This window comes from Amaranthus tricolor, chromosome 11, assembly GCF_026212465.1.
Source record: "Amaranthus tricolor cultivar Red isolate AtriRed21 chromosome 11, ASM2621246v1, whole genome shotgun sequence".
In the NCBI taxonomy this organism is placed as follows: domain Eukaryota; kingdom Viridiplantae; phylum Streptophyta; class Magnoliopsida; order Caryophyllales; family Amaranthaceae; genus Amaranthus; species Amaranthus tricolor.
Window position 1 is genome coordinate 24,665,354 of NC_080057.1, and position 21,780 is coordinate 24,687,133.

Sequence of the window (21,780 nt, forward strand, 5' to 3'; positions counted from 1 at the left end):
CTTTTTAATGTTGAAGATACACTTTAAGAATGGGTGAGAGTTTCACCTTGAAGCCACAAAGTAGTGTACAATGTTTACATTAATCACCTAAACTGATTGTTGCTGAGTAACTTTACAAATGTTGGGACGAAGTAAAAATTGACAAATTTTATGAAGACTCTGTACAATTTTGTATTTTTAGACACCTAACATATACTAGATAATTTAATATTGAAGCTCTAATTTTTCGAAATTCTATACGGTTGAACATGCTCAAAATACTTTCTACCAAACAATAGCCTCACAGTCGAGCCGTTTAGGTTTAAACCCAACTAGTTTTCCAAACAATAGAATATCACAACAAAATCGAATATGTATGTTGTCGAATACCTTAAAACTTATTCTATACAAAATTATACAGAGTAATTCGATAATAACGTCTACGAGCTTTAGCCTTTGGACGGTAAGAAATAGGAAGTAATACTACCGCGCTTGGGTGTATCAGTATGATGCTGCTTCTGAGGTCGAATCCAATCACGAAGTTCTTCCTGAATGTCTGCTGGCAACTCCTCCAATATAGTTGGATCAATCTCATTAGCATTGTAACTCCATCTTTCTCTTTTACCCATATTCCGACTACTTTGAACTGCATTACTACCTTCAAAATTCCACCGGATTCAGACAATATTAGATCTTGTTTATTCAAAAAAAAAAGAAAGTGTGAGATGGTCTCACCGTAAGACGTTACCCATAGTAGAGGTGTTCATTTGAGTCATCGGGTTGATTTTGAGTTAGATGTTTCAAGTCGATTTGAAATCGGGTTTTGTGTCCATATTGCTTTTAACATAATTGTAAATCGTTTTTGAAGTTGGGTCAAATCGGGTTCGGTAACAAGGTTGAGTAAATTTCGGGTCATCAGGTCTATTTTGAACACCTCTACGGACATACATGGGTTGAATAGCACAATTAATACAACTATTTACACATAAGTTTTTTATTTTGAGCCAGACGAGAGATAGTTACTCAAGAGAAGTAGCTCAAAAAAAAATTAATAGACGTCAGTCGGTCTTCCATTATCAAACATAAATAAAATGGAGGAACATAAAGCCAATGCCACTTTAAATTATAAATTTTTAAGAGATGCGACTCTACGGTGTCAAGGAATTTCTCCTAAAATGAAAAGGTTTGGAAGGAAAACTTATTTACCTTCCCTTTCATTCCTCTTTAACATCCAAACACACTCATGAATGTTACAAATCCTAAGTACAGACTCATCATCAGCATCAAGCATCATCATCCCTTGTACATCCCGCTCATGTAAGTCATGATCATGGTATGGGATGATTGGAAGACGGCATATCGACACATCATACCCAGATACCCTTATAGAGGGAGATAAGGATGTTGAGGCCAGAATTCAAAGGTCAAAAACTTCAGCAGTTTAAGAAATTCAAATCTAAGCATATAAAATAGAAGTTCAAGTTTGCTTAATGATTCACATCTGAGAAAAGTTAATCAATACCAGAACAAGATGGCGTATCGGTATCCTTGAGTACCCCATTCGATTCATGCTTCAACTGGGAGCAAGTATAGTCGGATCTCTTTAGAAAGCTCAAAATTGAAGGTGTGCCCTGGTTTAAAGTGGGAGCACATAACTTAGGTTCCTCGAGCTGTAATAGCCATAATAAAACGCAAAGAGTTCACAGTTTCACACAGAAAGTTTCATGAATGAGAAAAAACATGCAAGCACATCAAAAAGGAATCTGGAGTTTGCTATCAGCATAACTTTTTATTTTATAATAATTTAATTTTTGTCATTAGTTTGTTAATATCAATTATTCACAGCTAATTAGTGAAAAGTTGGATTATTAATATCAATTTTTCCTTTATATATAAAGAAAACTTATCTAACAAACACATTTTTAGAAAAAAACTCTAAACTACTAGTACAATAATTGAAACTAACCGAATAACACATGTGGTATCTTATTATTAGTATAAAAACTCCAAACTAGCTATAAATAATTCATCGCCAAGGTTAACTCTTATTAATCGATTGAAAAAGAAAAGGTTCAGTAAATTATCAATCACACGATAAATATCTAATATTTAATACCTTCCTTGACAATGGTAATCTAGAATATTAAACACAATGAATAGTAAGCAGTTGCAGTGTTTATCTCAGACAACAAACAAATGCAGATGCAATATTATATTGCCTCTTCAAAGCATCCATCATGAATGCAATCAAAAAATCCAATACAACTATCAAAACAAGAATGGCGTACCTTTGTTTTAGATTTTTTTACTTCTCGATCCTGTATTTTTGAAGCGGGACTTAAAATCGACAAAACAGGCTCATCATCATGAAACTTATATGGTGGCTCATCTTGGACGATCTCCGAGCAATATTTTCTTTCTAAATATGAACCCACAAGATTACAAGAAACTGAGCAAAAAAGGAGTAAATGCATCAACTTAATAAACCATAGCTCTGTTTATAGAGCAGAGAGTACCATTTATGGCTAATTCCAAGCTTGCATCAACTGGTGCGGTGTCCGACAATGAGCAAGATGTAGGAGCTTTGTCCACCAAAGAGCAGGGTATAATGTCGTCCTGGGAAATTTCTGTGACTATTCTGGCTGTCTAAGTGGAGAAATGAATAGAAACAAGCAATAGATAAGTCATACCAGTGTCACATGATTCGCTAATCACGTTGCGAAGCGTAAATTGAAAAAGCGAATTATGGTTGGTTTTAGGTTATTTTTGAACTATTTTGAGCGAATCACAAATTCGAAAGACGAACTAACTAGCAATCATGTTTCATTGAGTCATACAGATCACATGTTGGAAAATAATGGTGGGTCTTAACTAAAAAAATAAAAGGATAAAATGTAGACAAGAAAATTAAATATTTAAAGCGGTTATTTCTTCCTTTGACCTACATTTTCATACTCTTTCGGAACACATATTGTTGTGAGACGGTCTCTCGAGAGACGCATTATATATATAGGCTAAATAGCCCAATTAATACATTAAAGAGAAAATAAGAATGTGGGCTTTTTGTTTTGAGATCGTCTCTTTGAGAGACGGTCTCTCACAAAAGTAGTTGCTTTTGGAATTATTTCCAAATAACGAACAAATAGGTACACCCAAACAATGATGCAATAGCTCAGAATATCACAACCTTTCATTCATGTTTCTGCAAACCATTCTCTTTTCACATACATTAATCATAGCTCCCACATCAAGTGTGGCCAACCCATGAAATGAAAAAAAGGCTAAGGTGCACTAAGATAATAGGGGTCCAAGAAACTCAGCGCAAAGCAGAGGAGTCAGGATGCGAGGCAAGTGAAGTACCAACCATTGAACCATATCAATAGATAGCACAATAGTAAACATAACTGGGAGAAACAAAGTAAATTAGTGACAGTAATAACAACAAAGCAAACTAACGTAAGCATAAACATTCATGCACACAATCCATTTTGAGAAAAAATTTGAGCTTATTGCAGGGAGGAAAGTTTTCCATAAGCAAAGAAAAACCTGATCTTTCAGAGACTGTGCCTTGTCCTCATTCTGATCTAAACAAGAAAAGTCGTGCATAGTAGCGCTTTCTTCCCCCTCAATAAGTAGACGATCCCCTGAGTTCTGCTTCTTCTCTGAAGCCAACACAATGCTTGTCACAAAGAGAAGAGATATTTGATGCTAAAAAACATTATAACATAGCAGAAGCAACCATAATATGAGAAGTAACGACAATAATAGAACAATGAACTTAAATTAGATATGATCCAAATATAAGTGCAACTAATGATTAATCAATTATCAGCCTGAAATATACACTAAATAATGAAGTACTCTACAGTTTTTTCCTACCAGAACAACATATTTACACTTCAAAGTCCTCTACCTTATCACCTCCATCATAAGTCATAACCACTTATGTACCACTGTCAACCATTCACCATCACACAAGTGTGACTTGTCCACCTATCCTCACCACCACCAGTCTCATTACTCTCTCTAGTCTCTACCAAACTTTCTGATCAACCTAATAGCGAATACAATTTTATGATCACTTTCGTCATTCCCCCTTTTCCTATTCATACTTGTTTTCCTATTCACCCTCCAAATTGATACATTACGAAGAAAAAGACCAAAAAAAGCAAGTGGATGGAAGAATATGTTAATGACGTGAAGAGAGATAAAATGAAAGTATGAGACTAAGACAGAGAATGTGGATTCAATGCCACAATAAAGGGGACAACCCAAAAAGGTGTATGTATCAATTTCAAAGACATGGATCGAGTACAAACATCAAATATGCTATCTCAAGGCATGCACAACGCCCACATACAGAAATATCATTTAGTCAAAAAACTTCCATAATTCATGCACATGAATTTCACTTTCTCAGTTTTTCTCTCCACGAATTCTAGACAAGACTCAAGACCATTTAGTGCTGCCTAAGCCTATTTCATCAAGAAAGGGGGAAATTTCCCAACTATGCTAACAACCAATTTAGAGCAAACATTTCAGATTAATCATATAAAGACCGGAGTCTAATTCTAAGACTATGGTGATTTAAACCCCAAGTGTATAATAAAGCGAAAAGAATGCAAGACACATACATCCTTTCACCAGATAAAGGGGTATCATATGAATATTTGTCCTTTCTTTTGTGCCTGTCATTCCTTTATTGAAGCCGGTAAAAAAAAGAGGCAATAACCAATTAGCAGGAACATTGTATAACCTGAAAACTGGATAGATTCATCATCTTTCTCCTTTGATGAAATGACAGATACTCCACATTGACTAGAAAAGAATTTTGTTATCGTAGAAGTTCCCTGTCCAAGCAAAAGAGAAACAATCAGAAACAACACATTTTCTGAAAATATTGCGAGAGAAGAACAATATTGTCAAGGAGTGTAAAAGGCATAAGATTATAAGAGGTACAAGGAATTATAGATATCTCAAAGAGTACTTTAATCAGGATACTTCCATAAATATCCACAAAGCATCCCCAACTTTGAATCAAAATGCCGTACAACTTCGTTATAAAGTTATACAAATAAAAACTCAAAAGAGGATGACACTTAACAACTTTCTACAAATAGATTAATTACTATGAAAGAAACTACATAAAATTTGGGCTAAGGCCTAGTAGCTTCTGGGCATCATTTGGGCCATCCCAGAGGGATATTGTTCAAATGCACTAAGCAGACAAACCTATTTATCAGCTTCTAGTAAAATTGGACAATAAGCCAAGTACATGGTGTGAGTGGATTAATCATAAAATATGCACTCTAAGCAAGTGAAAAGGTCTACACATTAGGTATTAACTCAAGTGCTTTTTCACTGAGTTGATTAGCACAACCACGTCTTAGTAAAGAATACTACAGCATGGACTGCCTGAAGATCAACAGATACTGAAAGTAATCATGGTAACCCAAATTGTCTGTGAAGCTGATAGTGTGAATAAACCTCTTGACATAAGGAAAAGTTCATTTTTTTTTTTATTCAGAGACCATATGGTGAACCATCTAGGTAAAAATTAAGAAATCAGTTAACTCCCCAACATATTCTGCAGAAATTTCTGAGTACCCTTTTCTGTGATAATGATGGCCAAAAAGAAAAAAATAATAAAATATGTATTTAAAAATTGTACAGACTACTGATAGTAAAATACCAACAAGAAAGTTTTCTTAATGTTCCCTTTTGCAATGTTCCTTAAACTTGTAACACGACATTAAATTTTCCTTTCTCTTTCCTTCAATTAAGAACTTCAACAATGCCAAATCATTATTCCCCAATATGTGTTAGCTACATTAACAAAAAAACAAATCAACATGGGAGATTATCGCTAACAAAGAGTACTTTATTAAGCCTTTAATCTTTGATACTAATTTACAACTAAGAACATCAATTTGAATGATTGTCCACATATATGCTCATCTTCCATTCATTTGTACACCCAAGAGAATGCTTTTGCAATTTTCAAGAGAAATCAACTACAAATCTAACTCACATGTTCACAGTTATCACAAGTTTTTCAGATCTGGGTGGAGTATAATTGTTTCAAGTGCTCACGATGAGAGCCTATCGAAGAATTAAAATATTCAAGAAAATTCTTAGCTAGGCAATTAACAATATATTTTGCACTTACTTGAGGTACACCAAGAATCTTGCTTGCCGAAATTGAAAGACCAGTCACTCGCCATCCATTGTTCTGATTTATGTCATTCTTGACTCCATGTGTTTCCATAAATTCCCGTAAACCAGCATGAAACATGCTTAAAGCATCCTCTTGAATCTTAGGAGTTCCATATCTCAAAGGACACGACTTAGAAGGGAATTTCTTTTGGGATCCTGTGCTACTTGACTGTTAAAATAATTTTGCAGTGAACAAAACAATGGGCGGAGGATACTAGAGCACCAATTCATCAGGAAAGTATAGAGCGAAGAACAGTCAAAATTCACCTTATATGCTGTGACATGTAAAGTGAGAATCTGAGCTATCCTCTTATTATGGTCCAAGTCCGCAATAAGACGCTCACTAAGTTCTTCACACAGTTGCTTTACCCAGTGTGAAACCTGGGAATGATACATGAAACAGGAGGTCACAAACCATCAATCAAATATACATAAAGCCTTGCGTAACATGCCAATCCTTTGTAAAACATTTACATCATGCTGCCATACATGCATGTATAATTGTCAAAGCACGCAGGAAAAAGGAGAGAAATAATAACTATTCTCTTAAGTATTGTAAAAGCAGTCAAAAAGTACTGGTATTGCATAAGGTGAGATGAGAATAACATACTGTGTCAATCGACTTCAACGCACGCGGACCCGGAAATGTCTTCCCCGAACCATGACTCTTCGGTAATATCCGGCCCTTAACCTCTTCCCCACTGACCCCCCTTGCAATATTCCACAACCATGTTCTGTTTTTCCCATGAAAAGATCAAGTCAGTTGAAATGGTGTGATATTGTTATTTCATCTGAAACCAGGAAAGAAAAAAAAATTGCACTCTCATTTTAGTCAATAACATTCCAAACCTTCTGCAGAAAATAAAAAATCAGGACCCAGAAAAGTATCATTTCTGAAAATATAATCCAAATATCATAGAATAATTTAATAGATAATTCTGATTTTCTTTAAAACCATGACAAAAATGTATGAGAGAGCACCATACAGCACCTAGACAGTGACCAAAATCATGACTACAACTGGAATTTTCTTCATTACCCTCTTCTAGGGCATACCTCAATTGCTAATCTGGAAAACATATAATAAAAGTATGCAAGAGTACAGTTGTATGACATTTGGTCATGTCAATTTTGGTTCTCAAAAATCAAAATTTAAACCCCACACTCCCACAGACTACATTGAAAGAACAACAGAACGAACAACAGCAAAGTTCAATGACAAAGATTTCCAAGTCCCACCTAAAATGGATCTTTAGACAAGTAAACCCAAAACCCATGACCTATAGCCACGTACATTAATGAAATATTAAAAAACGTCCCCATTATGTAACAGCAAATGTTCTCGTTTCAGATTCTAAAAATCTGAACTCAAGGTAGAAATCAACTTCAATTCAATGACCCACATCACAATTAATGTCCGTCTTCATGGTAGAGAAAGGATCTCCCTTTTTAATTCAAGAAATATAAACTCAAGGAAAAAGCAACTCAAATATGAAATTAAACTTATCAAAGACAAATGCTTTCCTCAACAAGAAAAATGCACACATGTCATCTACAAAAAATGAGTGGACAATCTTACTCATACTGTGAGACTTCAAATAAACATTAGGAACTCTAAAAACATAATCTAAACGAAATACAAGTCAATATTTCAAGTCACACAAACTAACCCAGTATTGAAACCATAACGTTCCTGGAGCTTCTGCTCCGAAAACTGCCGTAGCTCTCCAACCGTATTAATCTCTAAGTCACTTTTCAAGGAATCTCCAAGCTTTCCTCCCAATTGCTTCCTGAAATTAAGCGTTGCATGAGAGGAAGTAGCACATAAAAGAAACCAAATGTTGATGACAGAAGATGAATTGTTTGCACATAACAAACACAAGTAAGCAAAGTACAAAGTTGAAAACAAAAAATTTGCAATAACTTGGATTCAGCACAACTCTGGAAGCAACATAAAAAAGGAAAAAAGAATCACATTTTCTTTATTGGCCAGGACTCGAGAAACTTATCTACAGAAGCAGATGGCACAATTGTCTGTTGAGCAGGTTTGTTCAAGCCACTAGCTAATTTGGCCAGCATCTAGTACAAGTTTAATTCAAAGTTAATGAGACCACAGAGAACATAATGCTAAGATATAAAAATGAACAAGATTAGTTGCTTAAAAACAATATTTTGATTAGACAAAAACATTTAATCCCCACCTTATTATGAGCAATCCCTGCAGAGCATGTAAATTCAGTTTCTTTCAGGACTTGCTTCTGGAGTTCCGCAACAATAAGAGTTCCACAAGACAGCAACTTATCATTATGGTCAGCATCACTTCTTTGGAGCCAAAATCTCACTTTGTCTTTGATATCAGTAACATTCTGAAAAAACACCAATCAAGTATAACTCATTAGCCTGGTAGGTACTAGAAATTAACTTCCCATCAAATGTTGTCAAATTCATCCTTGCATTAGTTGAGAGATGGAACCTCCCCCTACATCCCGATGTGGTAATTATTATTGTAAAACTAGGAATGTAACGACCCACTACATTGCATTGTGGCAGTGTGATGAATCCATAGCGCTAGGACTAGGACTTATTGATCTAAGCAAGGAGTCGAATCCATAATGCAAAATACTGGACGCATCACTGCAAAGCAACTGTATGGTAAAGGTTTCTAAAGCTACTACATCAGCAATACACTATCTTCTGTTTCTTTTTGAGTTTATATCTTTTCTTCACATACATTCAAATCCATACAAAATCGTTCAAATTTTCATTTTTCTGTTTTATAATTTGACATCAAAATTAGGTCCAAATTCCAAGATCTTCATTAATAGAGATTTCCAGTGAATATGAAATCAAACTGTTTTAAATTGATGTGTTATGCATATTCTAAAAAATTTTTTAAACAATTGTCTCGGTGATTTAAAATTCACAAATGTAAATATCAAACTTGTAATCATAAGTCCCAATTCCCTAAGAATTAGTATCTTTATGTAATGTTGAATGGAACCTTTACTCAAGTATATACGGAGTTTAAATTTTCGAATCTTTAAACCTCTCAAGTTTGAAATCTTCATACAAGAGAATAAGTGTTGATACTCTATGCCTATGTTGGGATTAGTTTGTAAGCTTTCATTTTTCTTGATGGAGCCAAAGATTTAAAATTCTTTGGTTTTGTATAACAAGGACCACAGAAAAATAGTACATTAATACATTGACGCTTCTTATTTATGTGAAATTATTGATAATATTTGCAATGAGGGATCAATCAAAATGACATTTTTGTTATTACAAGGATAAGATAGAATTTGGGGTAATGGCATTGGGGTAATCATCACGCATTGGGGTAATGGCATGTTGTTGCTATTTACAAAGCTTTAATAAGTCATTTTGTACTCAAACTTTATAGCCCACTAGTGCCCAATATGGCAGATCTAAAGTACCATATATAAGAAAAAGATGCTATCAGCCTATCGCCATAAATTATCCAAATGGAAGACAACCAACCGTCATGAAAGGTATAGAATTTGTACAAATCGTGTAACTTTTAATAGTTAATACAACTTGTTCTCATGTACCTCAATGGATCCTTTGCACTTTCAAATTCAGGGTATCAAGATAATCCAAAACGACAATCTCGAAAATAAAATGTCGAGCAAGTGTTACACTAATTATTGGACTAGCGTATATGTGTCCCTTAAGAAAATATAATGCTAAAGAATGACAAGAAGATTGATTAAGGACATTGGGGCTACCAAACTCTTCATATAACTTCAAATACCTTATATCTTTTAAGGCTAGTTAAATCAAAAGAAAAAAAAATAGTGACTTGTTGCTTTATTAGGCCATAAAAGCAAAAGGACTTGGACAAAAACAATGGACATGCATGCACAAAATAAAAGCATCTGAAAATATACATACATACATACATGTCCCTACCTCATCAAGACCAAGAATATGTGACTTAAGAACCTCCTCTTCCATGTCATCCAGGCTCTCTGGAGGACTCTCTGCTAACATGGTCTCTGCTGCATCAGTAAGATCAAGATAGACTTCATCTATTGATGCTCTTTCACATCGACCTTTCCTTGCAAGAATTGCAATCACCTATAGATCAAAATTACTTTTAAATGTACTTTATGCTTTTAGCAGAATGTATAAAGTAGATACAAATATCTTGAAATTAGTACACACCTCTGAACCAGCATCACGATAGGTACCAAGATCAGCTTTTCCACGTGCAACTGGCACTTGAACCAGCTGAATATGTGGGCATACACTTTTAGCTTCATCACCACGCATGGAACTACAGCACGGGTATTATATTAAAGGGACAGGTAAATTAATATTACAAAATCCTTAGCCTACTCAAGTAATAACAATACCGTTTTACACCATCTTTTCTGGCCTCATAGCTAACAGCAATTAAACCTCCACCTTTCCATTCATTGTACTGAACAACAGCAGTGGGCAGACCCCTCAACTGTGGTTGTTTCCTCTGCTCCACTATGAAAGGTGTGATAAATAAAGAAATGAGATAGATTTTCTCAAGGGAAGAATATATTCAACTTTCAAATATCTAGAAACAACTGAAGACTATTTAAGCAAAAAGTTTCTGGTAGATTTTTAACTTAAAATTGGGTTGATTTATTATTTGAACAAAGATAAGGTAGTGGAACTACTATTAATGAGTCAAGAAAGCAGGCATTACACTAGTACAAAACTCAATTCAATCTCAACGATGGATGCACTGAATTTAAACAAGCTATTGTTCCAGAGTTCCAATCCACCCTAGAATTTAAATCTATAGTGACTGAATTATCATAGATGCCCCAGATAAAAGTATATTCAAATTATAGGGCCTTGTAAAGACAATGGCTTTCCTCAATATAAATTATGAAGTTCCAAGAGTGAAAATTCACCAAAGCAGCTGTCGACAATACAGCAAACAATCAAAAACAATACAAACTTATAATAAGACAAAACCAACAACAACAATATTTTATTCCAAAAGATTAGGATCGGTTATATGAAGCAATACATTAGTCTCAGTGGTCATTCACATGAATTCTCCGTTTCCATTTACTTCAATTTTCTACCGTATCAACCTGTAAATCTAAGTTTCACTAACATATAATAAGAACTGGCTAAAAATATCAAAGAACTAGCCACCCAAGAAAATTAAGGCTTTGAATTTATCATTAAGTTAATTCAATTGGAATTAGAAAGCAACATTGAAAGATAAAATTGTAGCACAATCACAGACAAGGATTTAAATATCAGTAGTTGGAATCAACATCAAAAGAAAAGTAAGGTCTTAGAATCATCACTCAACTTAAAATTCCATTGAAAACAACATTAAATGATAAAATTATAGCACAATCACATACAAGGGTTTAAATATCAGCAGTTGGAATCAACATCAAAAGTAAATTAAGGTCTAAGAATCATCACTCAACTCAATTGAAAGCAACATTGAACGATAAAATTATAGCACAATCACAGATAAGGGTTTGATATAAGGAACCCAGAAAAAAGGGGCAAAAAACGAATGAATTGAGAAGTGATATTTGAATACAAAATCTCTAAGTAACAATCAACAATGGAGGAAAAGGAAAAGGGAAATAGGATGTAAAGTGGAGACCTTGAACATAGAAGCAGTCCATATCAACATGTGCGATGACTCTTGAAGAAGACGACACTGGTTTTGATACCGGCATTTTCTCTAATTCTCCAAAAGCTTTCCCTCCAGTTTCAAAGATTTTTTGCAACCAAATACACCCTTTGTCGTTGACTCGTTGTAACGTAGAATTTTTAAAATACTTAGCAAAAAAAAAAATTAATTAAATAAACTAAGTTCTAAACTTATTTCAAAAGTAGGTGTAATAATTTCAGGTTTGGATCTGTTCGCAGTTATTAATTTATGTTAATTTTTGGAATAAGTTTGATTTTTAGTTTATTTTGTTAATTTTTTTATTTTTTCTCTTATGTTTTTCAAATTTACTTGTAACGTAAAGGGGTGTTCGATAGGTGGAAATTAGAGATGGGAATGAGAATTTAGTTTCCAGATTTTATAAAATTTGATGTATGGTAAGTGGGAATGGCAGTAAAAATAGGGATTGGGAATGGAAATTTTACCAAGATTTTATTACTAAGAGGACAAGTATTAAAGGGTGGGAATTGGGATTTGTTTGGAAAAAGATTATTATACTCTTATTAATAAAAAATTCACAAGCTATTTTTATTTTAAATGGGAGCTAAATTGTCAATTTTCATTTTATTTTCGATATATATTCACAATTCTCAACTTATTTCCATTAACATACCAAACAATATATTGAAAGTATATTATATAAATTCTCAACAATTAAATTCCAATTACAATCCTACTTTCTTATCCTCAAATTTCCATTTTCTTATACCAAACACTTCCTAAAAGTTATTTTCTAATTTTAAGTAGTCTCATTTGTATTATTCTATTTTTGGATAATAATTTATTATTTTTTAAATTTCATCAAATATATTCTAGAGTCTTTGCCCTTAATAATAATATTGAATGGGGAAATAACTTTTACTCTGTCCATAGAAAATTTATTTTTCATGATATCATTATCGTATTAGAAGGGTCAGAGGTAAAGCGGTCGAGCTCTTATGATCGTTATTGTTATTGATATGGGATGCATTTTGTGGGAAATAAGAAAGATCGAATAACAATGAAAATTGTAACATTTCATCTCCATAGTAAATACATTTTGTAGCTTTAAATAAGGAATATTCAACCATTAATTCTTGTATGAGACCGGCATGTGATTTTAAATTAAAAAAATAGTGTTTTAACATAAAGTGTCAAATTTAACATTAAATTCGACGTGTTAAATAATAAACAATTAAAAATAAGTATTTTAAGTATGAAAGTTGTTTTGAGTCCAAGATCCTAATATTAATATACCATATTATAAGTCAAAGAAAGTCCAATTTAGTCGAGCCCAAGTTAAAGATAATTTATGAGACATTCAAGACTAATATGCGATGAAATATCAATCAGTTATATTAGTTATCAATTCATAACATATATTCATTTAATTTTATTCTCAATACAAATTCAACTACTATAAATAACTTAAACATCCAAATGAGATATATGCTCTTACATGTCATTAAAAATTCATTATATGATGATTCCAAATTTTGAAATTGAATTGCGCAAATTTTTACTTGCATACATGGACACTCTTATTTAGAAATACAATTAATAAAACTATACTCTCATTTAATACAAATTATAATTAAATTTTACCAAAAACAAAAACACATATTTTAATTAATTTAGTTAAACCACTTAACTCAATATCAAACGGTCTAAGATTGTCATAATTATAAACGAGAATATGCGTTTTACAATTTGACTACTCATGGTCGCTTAGAAACAATTGTCAACTTGTTTTAAAAGTCATTTAATATATTTAAATATTTATATTTATTTTTTTTAAATAGTACGAAAAATTAGTAATAAAACAAAATAATCAATGTTTGAGAGAGAACGATTATACAGGCTAGATACCCGATGTACAATTAGGAAAGATTGCTACATAGCTATACAAAACATTTAATCAAATCGAATCGAAGATTCTTCATCAAGATTTGAACTTCAAGAAGTTCTGGTATCGATTCAATCATAATTCTTAAACACTCAAAACATCCTATAATAACAAGATTGATTTTTCCTCAGTAAACAAAACCCCTCTTCACATAAATATCAGCATAAACATTTAAGAGATGAAGCATATTACTAATTACACTATAATATGAACAGTATTCCACAGCAACGAGCGTCAAATGTGACGATTAGTCTGGAAACCGACATGTACACGAGCTAAATGTGACCCATAATTTGGAAACTGACATGTACACGAGCTTCATCTAGCAAGCCGGTCTGCGTCATACGTCAATTTCAGATGCAAACATAAACAATGGTTGTACACAGAATCAGAGAGACGCCCGAGAAGGGAGGTGGGGGAGGGAGAGGGGGAGGATGGCTCACGTTTTTGCATAGGAAGCAAACAATATTGCCAAGATTCAACAAATATTATAGAAATGATCAATCAAGGATTTCCTACTTACTCTTACAAACAACATTATCTAAACAAGTTCATACTGAGAAAAACATATTCCATACTCAGTTTCGGATATACAATACATAGGAAGCCAAAACTTTAAGTGGGGAGAGGCCGGAAATTTATATATTAACATTTAAAACTTGAATTAAATAATTTAGGCAGAATACTTCATATGTAGTACAATTTTAATGGATTTTTGAGGGTGGACCATGGTCAACCTTCATCCACTTATAGCTGCGCCTCTACTTGATGGCAATAGTATGTGACATGCTCAAGAAGGAATCCAGAACAACAATAATCAGAGAAATAGGAGTGTTTTTTAAGCATCGAAAAGGCAACAAAGGAATAATCAGAGATTAAGAAAGCAGGCGAGATAAGGAAAAAGCTCTGGTAAAAACAAAATACTGCATTGCAAAGCAGAAGGAAGCACGTGCATATGACAAGTGATGACGAGTTCTGATAGACTTGGAGGAAGCTCAAGGGCAGAGCAAAAATTGACAAATTCTTTAATGGCCTATGCAATTTCATATTTTTCCAACAATTTTGTATGTTTAAACACTTAACATATACTACGTAATTTAATGTAGAATCCCCCAATGTTTCGGAGCGCTGTGAGGTCGAACATGTTTAAAACCTCCCCTGGAAGCTCATCAGAGTGGCAGTCAAAGATAAAGGAAAAACATAAAAGAGCAAGACTAAGCTCCCATATGATTCAGTCAAAGACACAGCTTAGACATGATGACCCAACCAACAAGTCAATTTATTGAGAATCTGCAACTGAGACTATTTAGTGGTATTGAATCCTAAAAGATTAAGCAATTAGAGTGTTCTTTAAATTCACATGACCATCACTTCTTTGGATAAAACCGCCCCCGGCATTAACACTAACCCAAAATTGCACAATAACTCAATTAAGTGAAATCAAGCATGAACTTTACCATGCACAAAGCTTTTGACATTTTAACGCCTTAATGGCTGCTTCAGCAAAGGCTTGAGCTGCCTCTGCCTCAGTTTCAGCAACCTCGGCCTCTCTTGCTGCCTTTTCAGCTTCTGCTATAGCAGCTTCTGCTTCGGCCACTGCTCGTGCAGCTGCGGCAGCAGCTTCATGAGGAGACAAGCTTTTCATCTTCTCCAAGTCCGCAACAACCTCAGACATAGTAAAAATCTTAAGATCCTTTCTTTCAGGCATACGAAGTTCCTTGTGTTTACCATCTGATGGAGAATTTATTTTGGTCTCTGAAAATGGTGAGCTTATGGATATCTTATATCTGCGCTTTACCTGCATAAACAGAACCGAATTTGATAGTAAATATATTCTCGTAAAGCAGAAAAATGAAAAAACCAGCAAAAGGAACCAGACTTATAAGATGCATGATGCATCACATGATGAGACAATGGATGAAGAATCTCAAAAATATTGTTAACGTGTAATAAGAAACACAAACCTTCGTTAACCCAAGAAATGAATCGGTTAGATGAAACCTCAACTATGACATTGACCCTCAAATAGGAAAGTGCTACAGTGAAAACAAATCAACCCTTGACAGAAAATCGTACAGGGTCATGAAAATGCCCAAAAAAAAGTAAAAGTTAAATCCAGACATCCTCAAACAAGGTGGAACTATTTTCACTTTATACCAATTCCCAGGAAAGTGCTAAACATGTTGATGAGAACAAAAGTGTATCCTTTCATGACCATGGCAATGTGAGCAACAATAGGTAATTTATAGCACAAGAGATGCATTAATTATGCTCTTCAAAGGACACGCATCATACATGCTACAAGAAAACACCAACAATGGTGGTGACCGCCCCCTATCAGAAGGGCTTGGTACTCCAAAACTGAGATACAATCAACTTGAGAAAAACATAGAATCAAATTAGATCAAGACATCCTCACCTTTAATAACTGGCCGTTCAAAGTCATAAGCTTCAATTTTGAAGCCAGTAGTTTACTGACATTTGGAGGCGCCAAATACCGATCCTACCAGAATAATGACGTGAGTAGAAGCACAAAATACAAATTACAATTCTAAACTCAGAAACCTTTCCATAACAAGCTAGAACTTTGAAGTAGCTCACAACCTTTGCATGAAATGCAGCAAGCAAAGTAAACATACTGTATAAGTTTATTTTTAGAATTTAACAAGCAACAATAACATGTCATTACCTCCATGCCAAGTGGCTCGTGCCTTGAAGGAGTTTTGAGAAGTTGGATACACACAACCTTACCTTTGCAAGAACAAAGAGTTTGTTTCCAATTGACTCTTAATTGCAAACATCATTTACAGCTTCACATAAATTAGTAGCACAAATAATTTAACGAGTCATTTAGTGACTTGTAGAAATAAAACAAAACAAAAGAAAAAATGAAAAAATATAGTCAAGGGCTATCAACCTCTTCTAAATGTTAGGAAATCAATTCACCTTGATTTTTGTATGAAATCGAACCCATAGAACATTAAAATCCATGGACAAGAATGAATCAAACGGTGGAACTTAAAAGAAAAGAATGCTAACATTCCTGTTGACAATCATTGAAAAAGTAAGACAAGTGGGCGGATGCAGATTCAACTTGAACGAGATGAGTTGATATACCCATTCGAATTGAAGACATAAGAAAGGGTTTAGGAGCCACATATATTGAAGACAATAAAAAAATGGTAACGTTGGTTTGAAAATGTGCTAAGAGGACCAAAAATAGCCCACTTTAGTAGGAAAGGTAAGTGGATAACATGAATGACAAATGACATGAAAAATTATAATTTGCACAAGGAATAGCAACAACAATGCCACAATCTTCCCAACAATGGTGATTTGCAAGAGAGTATGACAAAACGAAGGGAAAAGAAGTATATGTGATGGTCATTATAATTTGATATTTGTTTGACTTAGCTGTAGAATAGTACTAAACAAGTCAACTAAAGAATGATATTTGTCAATGAAGATCTCTTAAGTTGATTATTATTAGTTTGTGTAGTTAACACTTGACCTCATGTAGGATTAACTTTAAGGCTTTGGCATTGTCATACTTGCCACCTTTTTAAAACCGAAAAACATTGTTAACCTATGATAGGAGTGGTTATTGGAGTTCAGAAATCAATCTCTTAATTGTCTTTACTATTTATAGATATGAAAAATTCTACAATTATAGGTAAAGGTTTGGGTTGATTGCATGGCTATCGATTTTTTTAAGACTTAATGAAGCATAAAATATGAAATAATATTTGCATTAAACTCTGTTGGTCATTCACTAATTTACTATACATATGGATTTGTATGCTCAATGAGAATTAGGAGATTAAAACGCTATTAGAGAGTTTGTAATTCCCAGTACTATTAGTGAGTAATGATAGCAACTAAAGCAGTGCCTTCGTGCTAGCCAGAATCAGATCCTTGAATAATTTAACATAGGACACATGAGAGTGAAGCTAGAGGTGAATCAAATTGGGCCTTGGTACAAGCATAAGCCAGTAGACAAATGGAAAATACGAATAAACAAATGTAGTATATTAATTATAACTTTACCTAAAAAGCAACAAATAAAAACGCAAAGCTATTAATATTATAATTTTCCATCACGGTGGCAGTAATGGTTGCGAAATGTGTTTTACAGTCAACAGAAAACGGAGGTCAATGTGGCCTATATCTTGCGTCATGGTAACTTAAAGAACCTTTACAATTCAGTCGCGATACTGTGATGCAACCTTGTTTTTGCATTGTCGAGTATTTGTATGAAGATGTTTCCTTAACCAGAAAACCAAATCCAAGGGGTGGTAGCCATATAACATCTCAATTACAAAAGAAATTATATACCTCTATGTACATGGCAATTGCAGTCCTGTCAGAACCTTTGGGCTCTTTAAGGGTTGTAATAGCCTCCAATATATGGTTCTCCAACCTAAACAAAAATAAAGCAAAGAATAAATCAATATCTAAACATTTAAAAATCATACCACGTGAAGAAAATGTGAACTGTCCAAAGCACTATAATCTATCATGCACTAAGAACTAATCATTTCTATAGGTCACCAAATATTTTCAAAAATGACATGTTGGGAGGACGAGACACTATAAATTCTAGAATGATAATGGGACATTACCAAAATAGGTGAACCTGTAAAAGAATGGCTAAGCAACAATTATCTTATATAACTATACTTTGAATGTTTACAATTACTATTATGATTTCCTTCCTGGATTTAAATTGATGACTTAGTAGACATTCTCCAGGTGTTCAATTGAATCTACTCATCATGCACATCCGTGAACTCGATTCTGGAAAATATTAGGGGAAAAGAATAGAGATAGCACCCTAAATTGGCATTAGCCACACAACCACATAAAACATATAGAGGGACATGAGGGAAAAAGGAGAGACTATCTTTCTTTTTAAAGGTAAGAGTCCAAAAAACTGCTACTAATACTGTTTTGGCATAGGCCTGCGGAGTAAATAGGTCGTTGCAGACTTGCAGTGGATAATTTGACCAACTTACTTCGTTAGTTGTTCATATAAAAGTGGGTTTTTTTTTTGAAATAATCATGTAAAGGTGATTGGTAAGACTTAGCTCATTCATTCATATTAAACGACATGGACATGGTACAATATTTTTTTAGGTTTCATGTGGCAGCAAAGCTCATCTTATATCAAATTTTAAAGCATAAAAGTAATTCCAACCTTCAATAATTCCATAAGGTTTTTTAAAGCACGATTATGGAGATCAGCTTGCCAAGAATCTATTTTACCAAACACCTCATAATGTCATCTCATCCCCCACCGTCCCAATTCAATTGCCCCTCTTTCCTTTTGAGTTGTACTCAACCGATTGCCCTATTATCGTTTCTCGAAAGGAATAATAAACAACCAGTTTTCTCTCTCACGACACTGTCTTTCTTTCTATTTTGAATTGTACTAACTCACTTGCTCTCCACTCCTCCGTTGTAAAGTAACACATAGAAAATTGGGCAAGCAAAAGGGGGTGCTAAAAATAATCCAAACAACAAGAGCAAGAATCAGTCTACCACACTAGATGACAACTATCACACTTCAATGTTCAAACAACTAGATAAACAAGTAACAAACATGTTAGTTGAACAGATTAAAACCTTGTGTATGTTTTCTTCAAATTAGCAACTTGAACTGCTTCACTGGGTGGAACAACAGGTTCGTCTTGGACATCTTTTTCATCATTTGTAACTTTGTTCACCAATGAAAGCTTGTCCTCATGTTTGGGAATCTGGGGATTCCTCTTAAGGGCTAGCCTGGCTTTTTCTCGAGATCCTAAGCCACTCAAAGTCACATTAATATTTCTCCATTTATCCTGTCACAAATAATTATCAAACCTCCATATTAGTACATGTACAGTTCAACTAGAAAGAGATGATCACTTAGGTCAAAACAGAAGTTTCCATCCCTCTATCATCCAAAAATCTTGACGGTGTAGAAAAATTAATGCGTTCAAACAAATGAAAATTCCTCAAGACTCAATATCCAACCTTAAGATCCACATTTGAACGTGAACGTAAAACGTTGCTGAACTCTGGATCTCTAAGTATTGTTTGCCATTTACCAGACCCATGCTTGCGTACTCCAGCTTTAAGTGCTGCTTCTTCTTCTGATGTCCACTTTTGCTTAGGAGCACCCATTAACAAGAATCCAAGACTCTTCGCAAGGAAACATCTGAAAGCATATATGCTTTTTTGTTATTCTTTGAGTCGAGTAAAAACCATATTAGAAAACAAGTTACAGCTCAAACTCAAAATGAACATGACAAGGCTGAAAACTCCAAAATTCTGCAAAGAATTTCAAGTTTTCATAAAAAGTTCACGTTGAAGGTTATCATTAATGATCACCATAACTGTAACTCATAACAAAACTGTAAAACTAGTACTTCCATCAAAATATATAATAACTTTGTAAGATTAAACAAAATACACAGGTAACAATGCATATTAACTAAGAGTAAACAGAAAGGAAAGGTGCATATTACTGGTAGAGGCACCCAAAGAGAAATTTGCTAGGTTTTAGGACTCTAGCCAAATCTTTATTTTGCCCTTATCTCTTTTTCTCCGTGAACAACAGAAAGTTCTTTATCTAATTGTTCTAGGAAAGATTATCAAGAAAATGTTTTTCTACCAAAAAAACTAAAACATTCATTGTACAACAAGAACAAAGTAAAACAGCTCCGTGCACAAAGCGTCCTGTCCGGCAATATGGAGTCCACACTCTCACCCCTGTATTATAGCCTGTAGGCAAACCTAATTGAAATTAATACTTGTTATACTCATAAGTCATTGCCCACTAACCTAATTGAATTCTACAAAGCGTTCCTGTCTAGCGATAAATGCACAAAAAAGAATACAGTTTATGAATGTTTATGTTTGCTTGCTGAATTCATAATCCACAAACCTATTTTAATTGAACTGTCGTATCCTGCTGCCTGATGTCCACTACTCCTCGTCGGCCATCAATCACCGGCAAAATCAGCAATTTTATTCAAAATCTATTTTAAACATATCAAAATACAATAAAAATACAATTAAACCTCAGCCAAAAACGCTAATACAAAAAAAAAATTGGAATCGCAAAGCAATAAAACTCAAAAAAAAAATTAAGCGAACACAATTTAGCCGATTCAGATCTACGTAATTGAGAAACTATTAACCTAAAAATGGTGAGAAGAATGGAAGAAGAAAGGGAAAACCGCAGCCCTAGAATGTGGTGGCTAGTGACGGGAGTCCCGCTGGCTGCGCCTAATTGCCTGGCCTGGTGCTTTTCTACGAGGGGAAAAAAAAACAAAAGAGAGACGCGATTGAATATAGAGTGTTTTAAGAAACACAATTTATTATTTAGTTTAAATTTAATATTATCAAATAGGGGTAACAAAAACAAAATGTGGAATTTCTCAAATAATAAATTTTAAAAATATAATCTAATTAAAAACAAAGATTTTATCAAAAAATAACAATAACAAGACAAAACCTAAAAAAAACTCCGGTGATGTTCGATGACGAGGATTAATGATATATTTTAAAGAGTATATTAATAAATAAATTAAAATATAAAAATAATATAATATATTTTTGTGAGAAATTTCAAATATATAGCTATGTGAATGAATAAATAATTTAAATTTTAAAATATTTACTAATTTTCTAATTGAAATTACTTTATATCCACCTACTAAAGCAAATACTTTAATTTTTAACCAACAACACTATTTCAATCAATGTAAAAGGTGAATTGAATCCAAAAATAAAAAGTGTAAGTTTGTTCTAACTCTTTGTATTGTTATTCTCACTAAGTTAACATGGTAATTGTAAAAAAAAATTGACTATGGCTCATTATAGACAAATGTGTGAACTATGCGTTTTGTCAAGGGGTGAAACGCATATATCTAGTCCATTATTTAATAAACAATAGTAATTACATGTTTATTATCGACATTACTTTAATAAATGGATTGGCAATTTTGTG

General features: G+C 33.7%; 2 protein-coding genes across 4 annotated transcripts; both read right to left on the reverse strand.

The window, feature by feature from the left end:
* Positions 1–249: 249 nt before the first annotated feature.
* On the reverse strand, positions 250–11,967 carry LOC130827682 (DNA polymerase eta). Of its 2 annotated transcripts, none has more exons than XM_057693483.1 (16): positions 11,831–11,967; positions 10,572–10,692; positions 10,381–10,492; positions 10,126–10,293; positions 8,397–8,561; positions 8,171–8,274; positions 7,866–7,985; positions 6,806–6,929; positions 6,463–6,576; positions 6,149–6,364; positions 4,736–4,829; positions 3,526–3,641; positions 2,496–2,625; positions 2,268–2,398; positions 1,502–1,610; positions 250–637 (listed from the first exon to the last, which is right to left on the reverse strand). In XM_057693483.1, the coding sequence occupies exons 1-16, from the start codon at positions 11,904–11,906 to the stop codon at positions 429–431; spliced, it is 2,109 nt and encodes a 702-aa protein (XP_057549466.1). In that variant the 5' UTR covers positions 11,907–11,967; the 3' UTR covers positions 250–428. The 2 variants fall into 2 exon arrangements, with proteins under 2 accessions (XP_057549466.1, XP_057549465.1); XM_057693482.1 differs by having other exon boundaries at positions 1,502–1,649.
* A 1,791-nt stretch (positions 11,968–13,758) lies between these two features.
* LOC130827684 (telomere repeat-binding factor 1-like) lies at positions 13,759–21,123 on the reverse strand. 2 transcript variants are annotated; one of them, XM_057693488.1, is made up of 8 exons: positions 20,969–21,123; positions 20,713–20,806; positions 19,800–19,983; positions 19,410–19,624; positions 18,120–18,204; positions 16,204–16,287; positions 15,242–15,582; positions 13,759–14,119 (listed from the first exon to the last, which is right to left on the reverse strand). In XM_057693488.1, coding segments are annotated over exons 3-8 (876 nt in total). In that variant the 5' UTR covers positions 19,950–19,983; positions 20,713–20,806; positions 20,969–21,123; the 3' UTR covers positions 13,759–14,118. The 2 variants fall into 2 exon arrangements, with proteins under 2 accessions (XP_057549471.1, XP_057549470.1); XM_057693487.1 differs by lacking the exon at positions 13,759–14,119 and having other exon boundaries at positions 14,143–15,582.
* Positions 21,124–21,780: the final 657 nt, after the last annotated feature.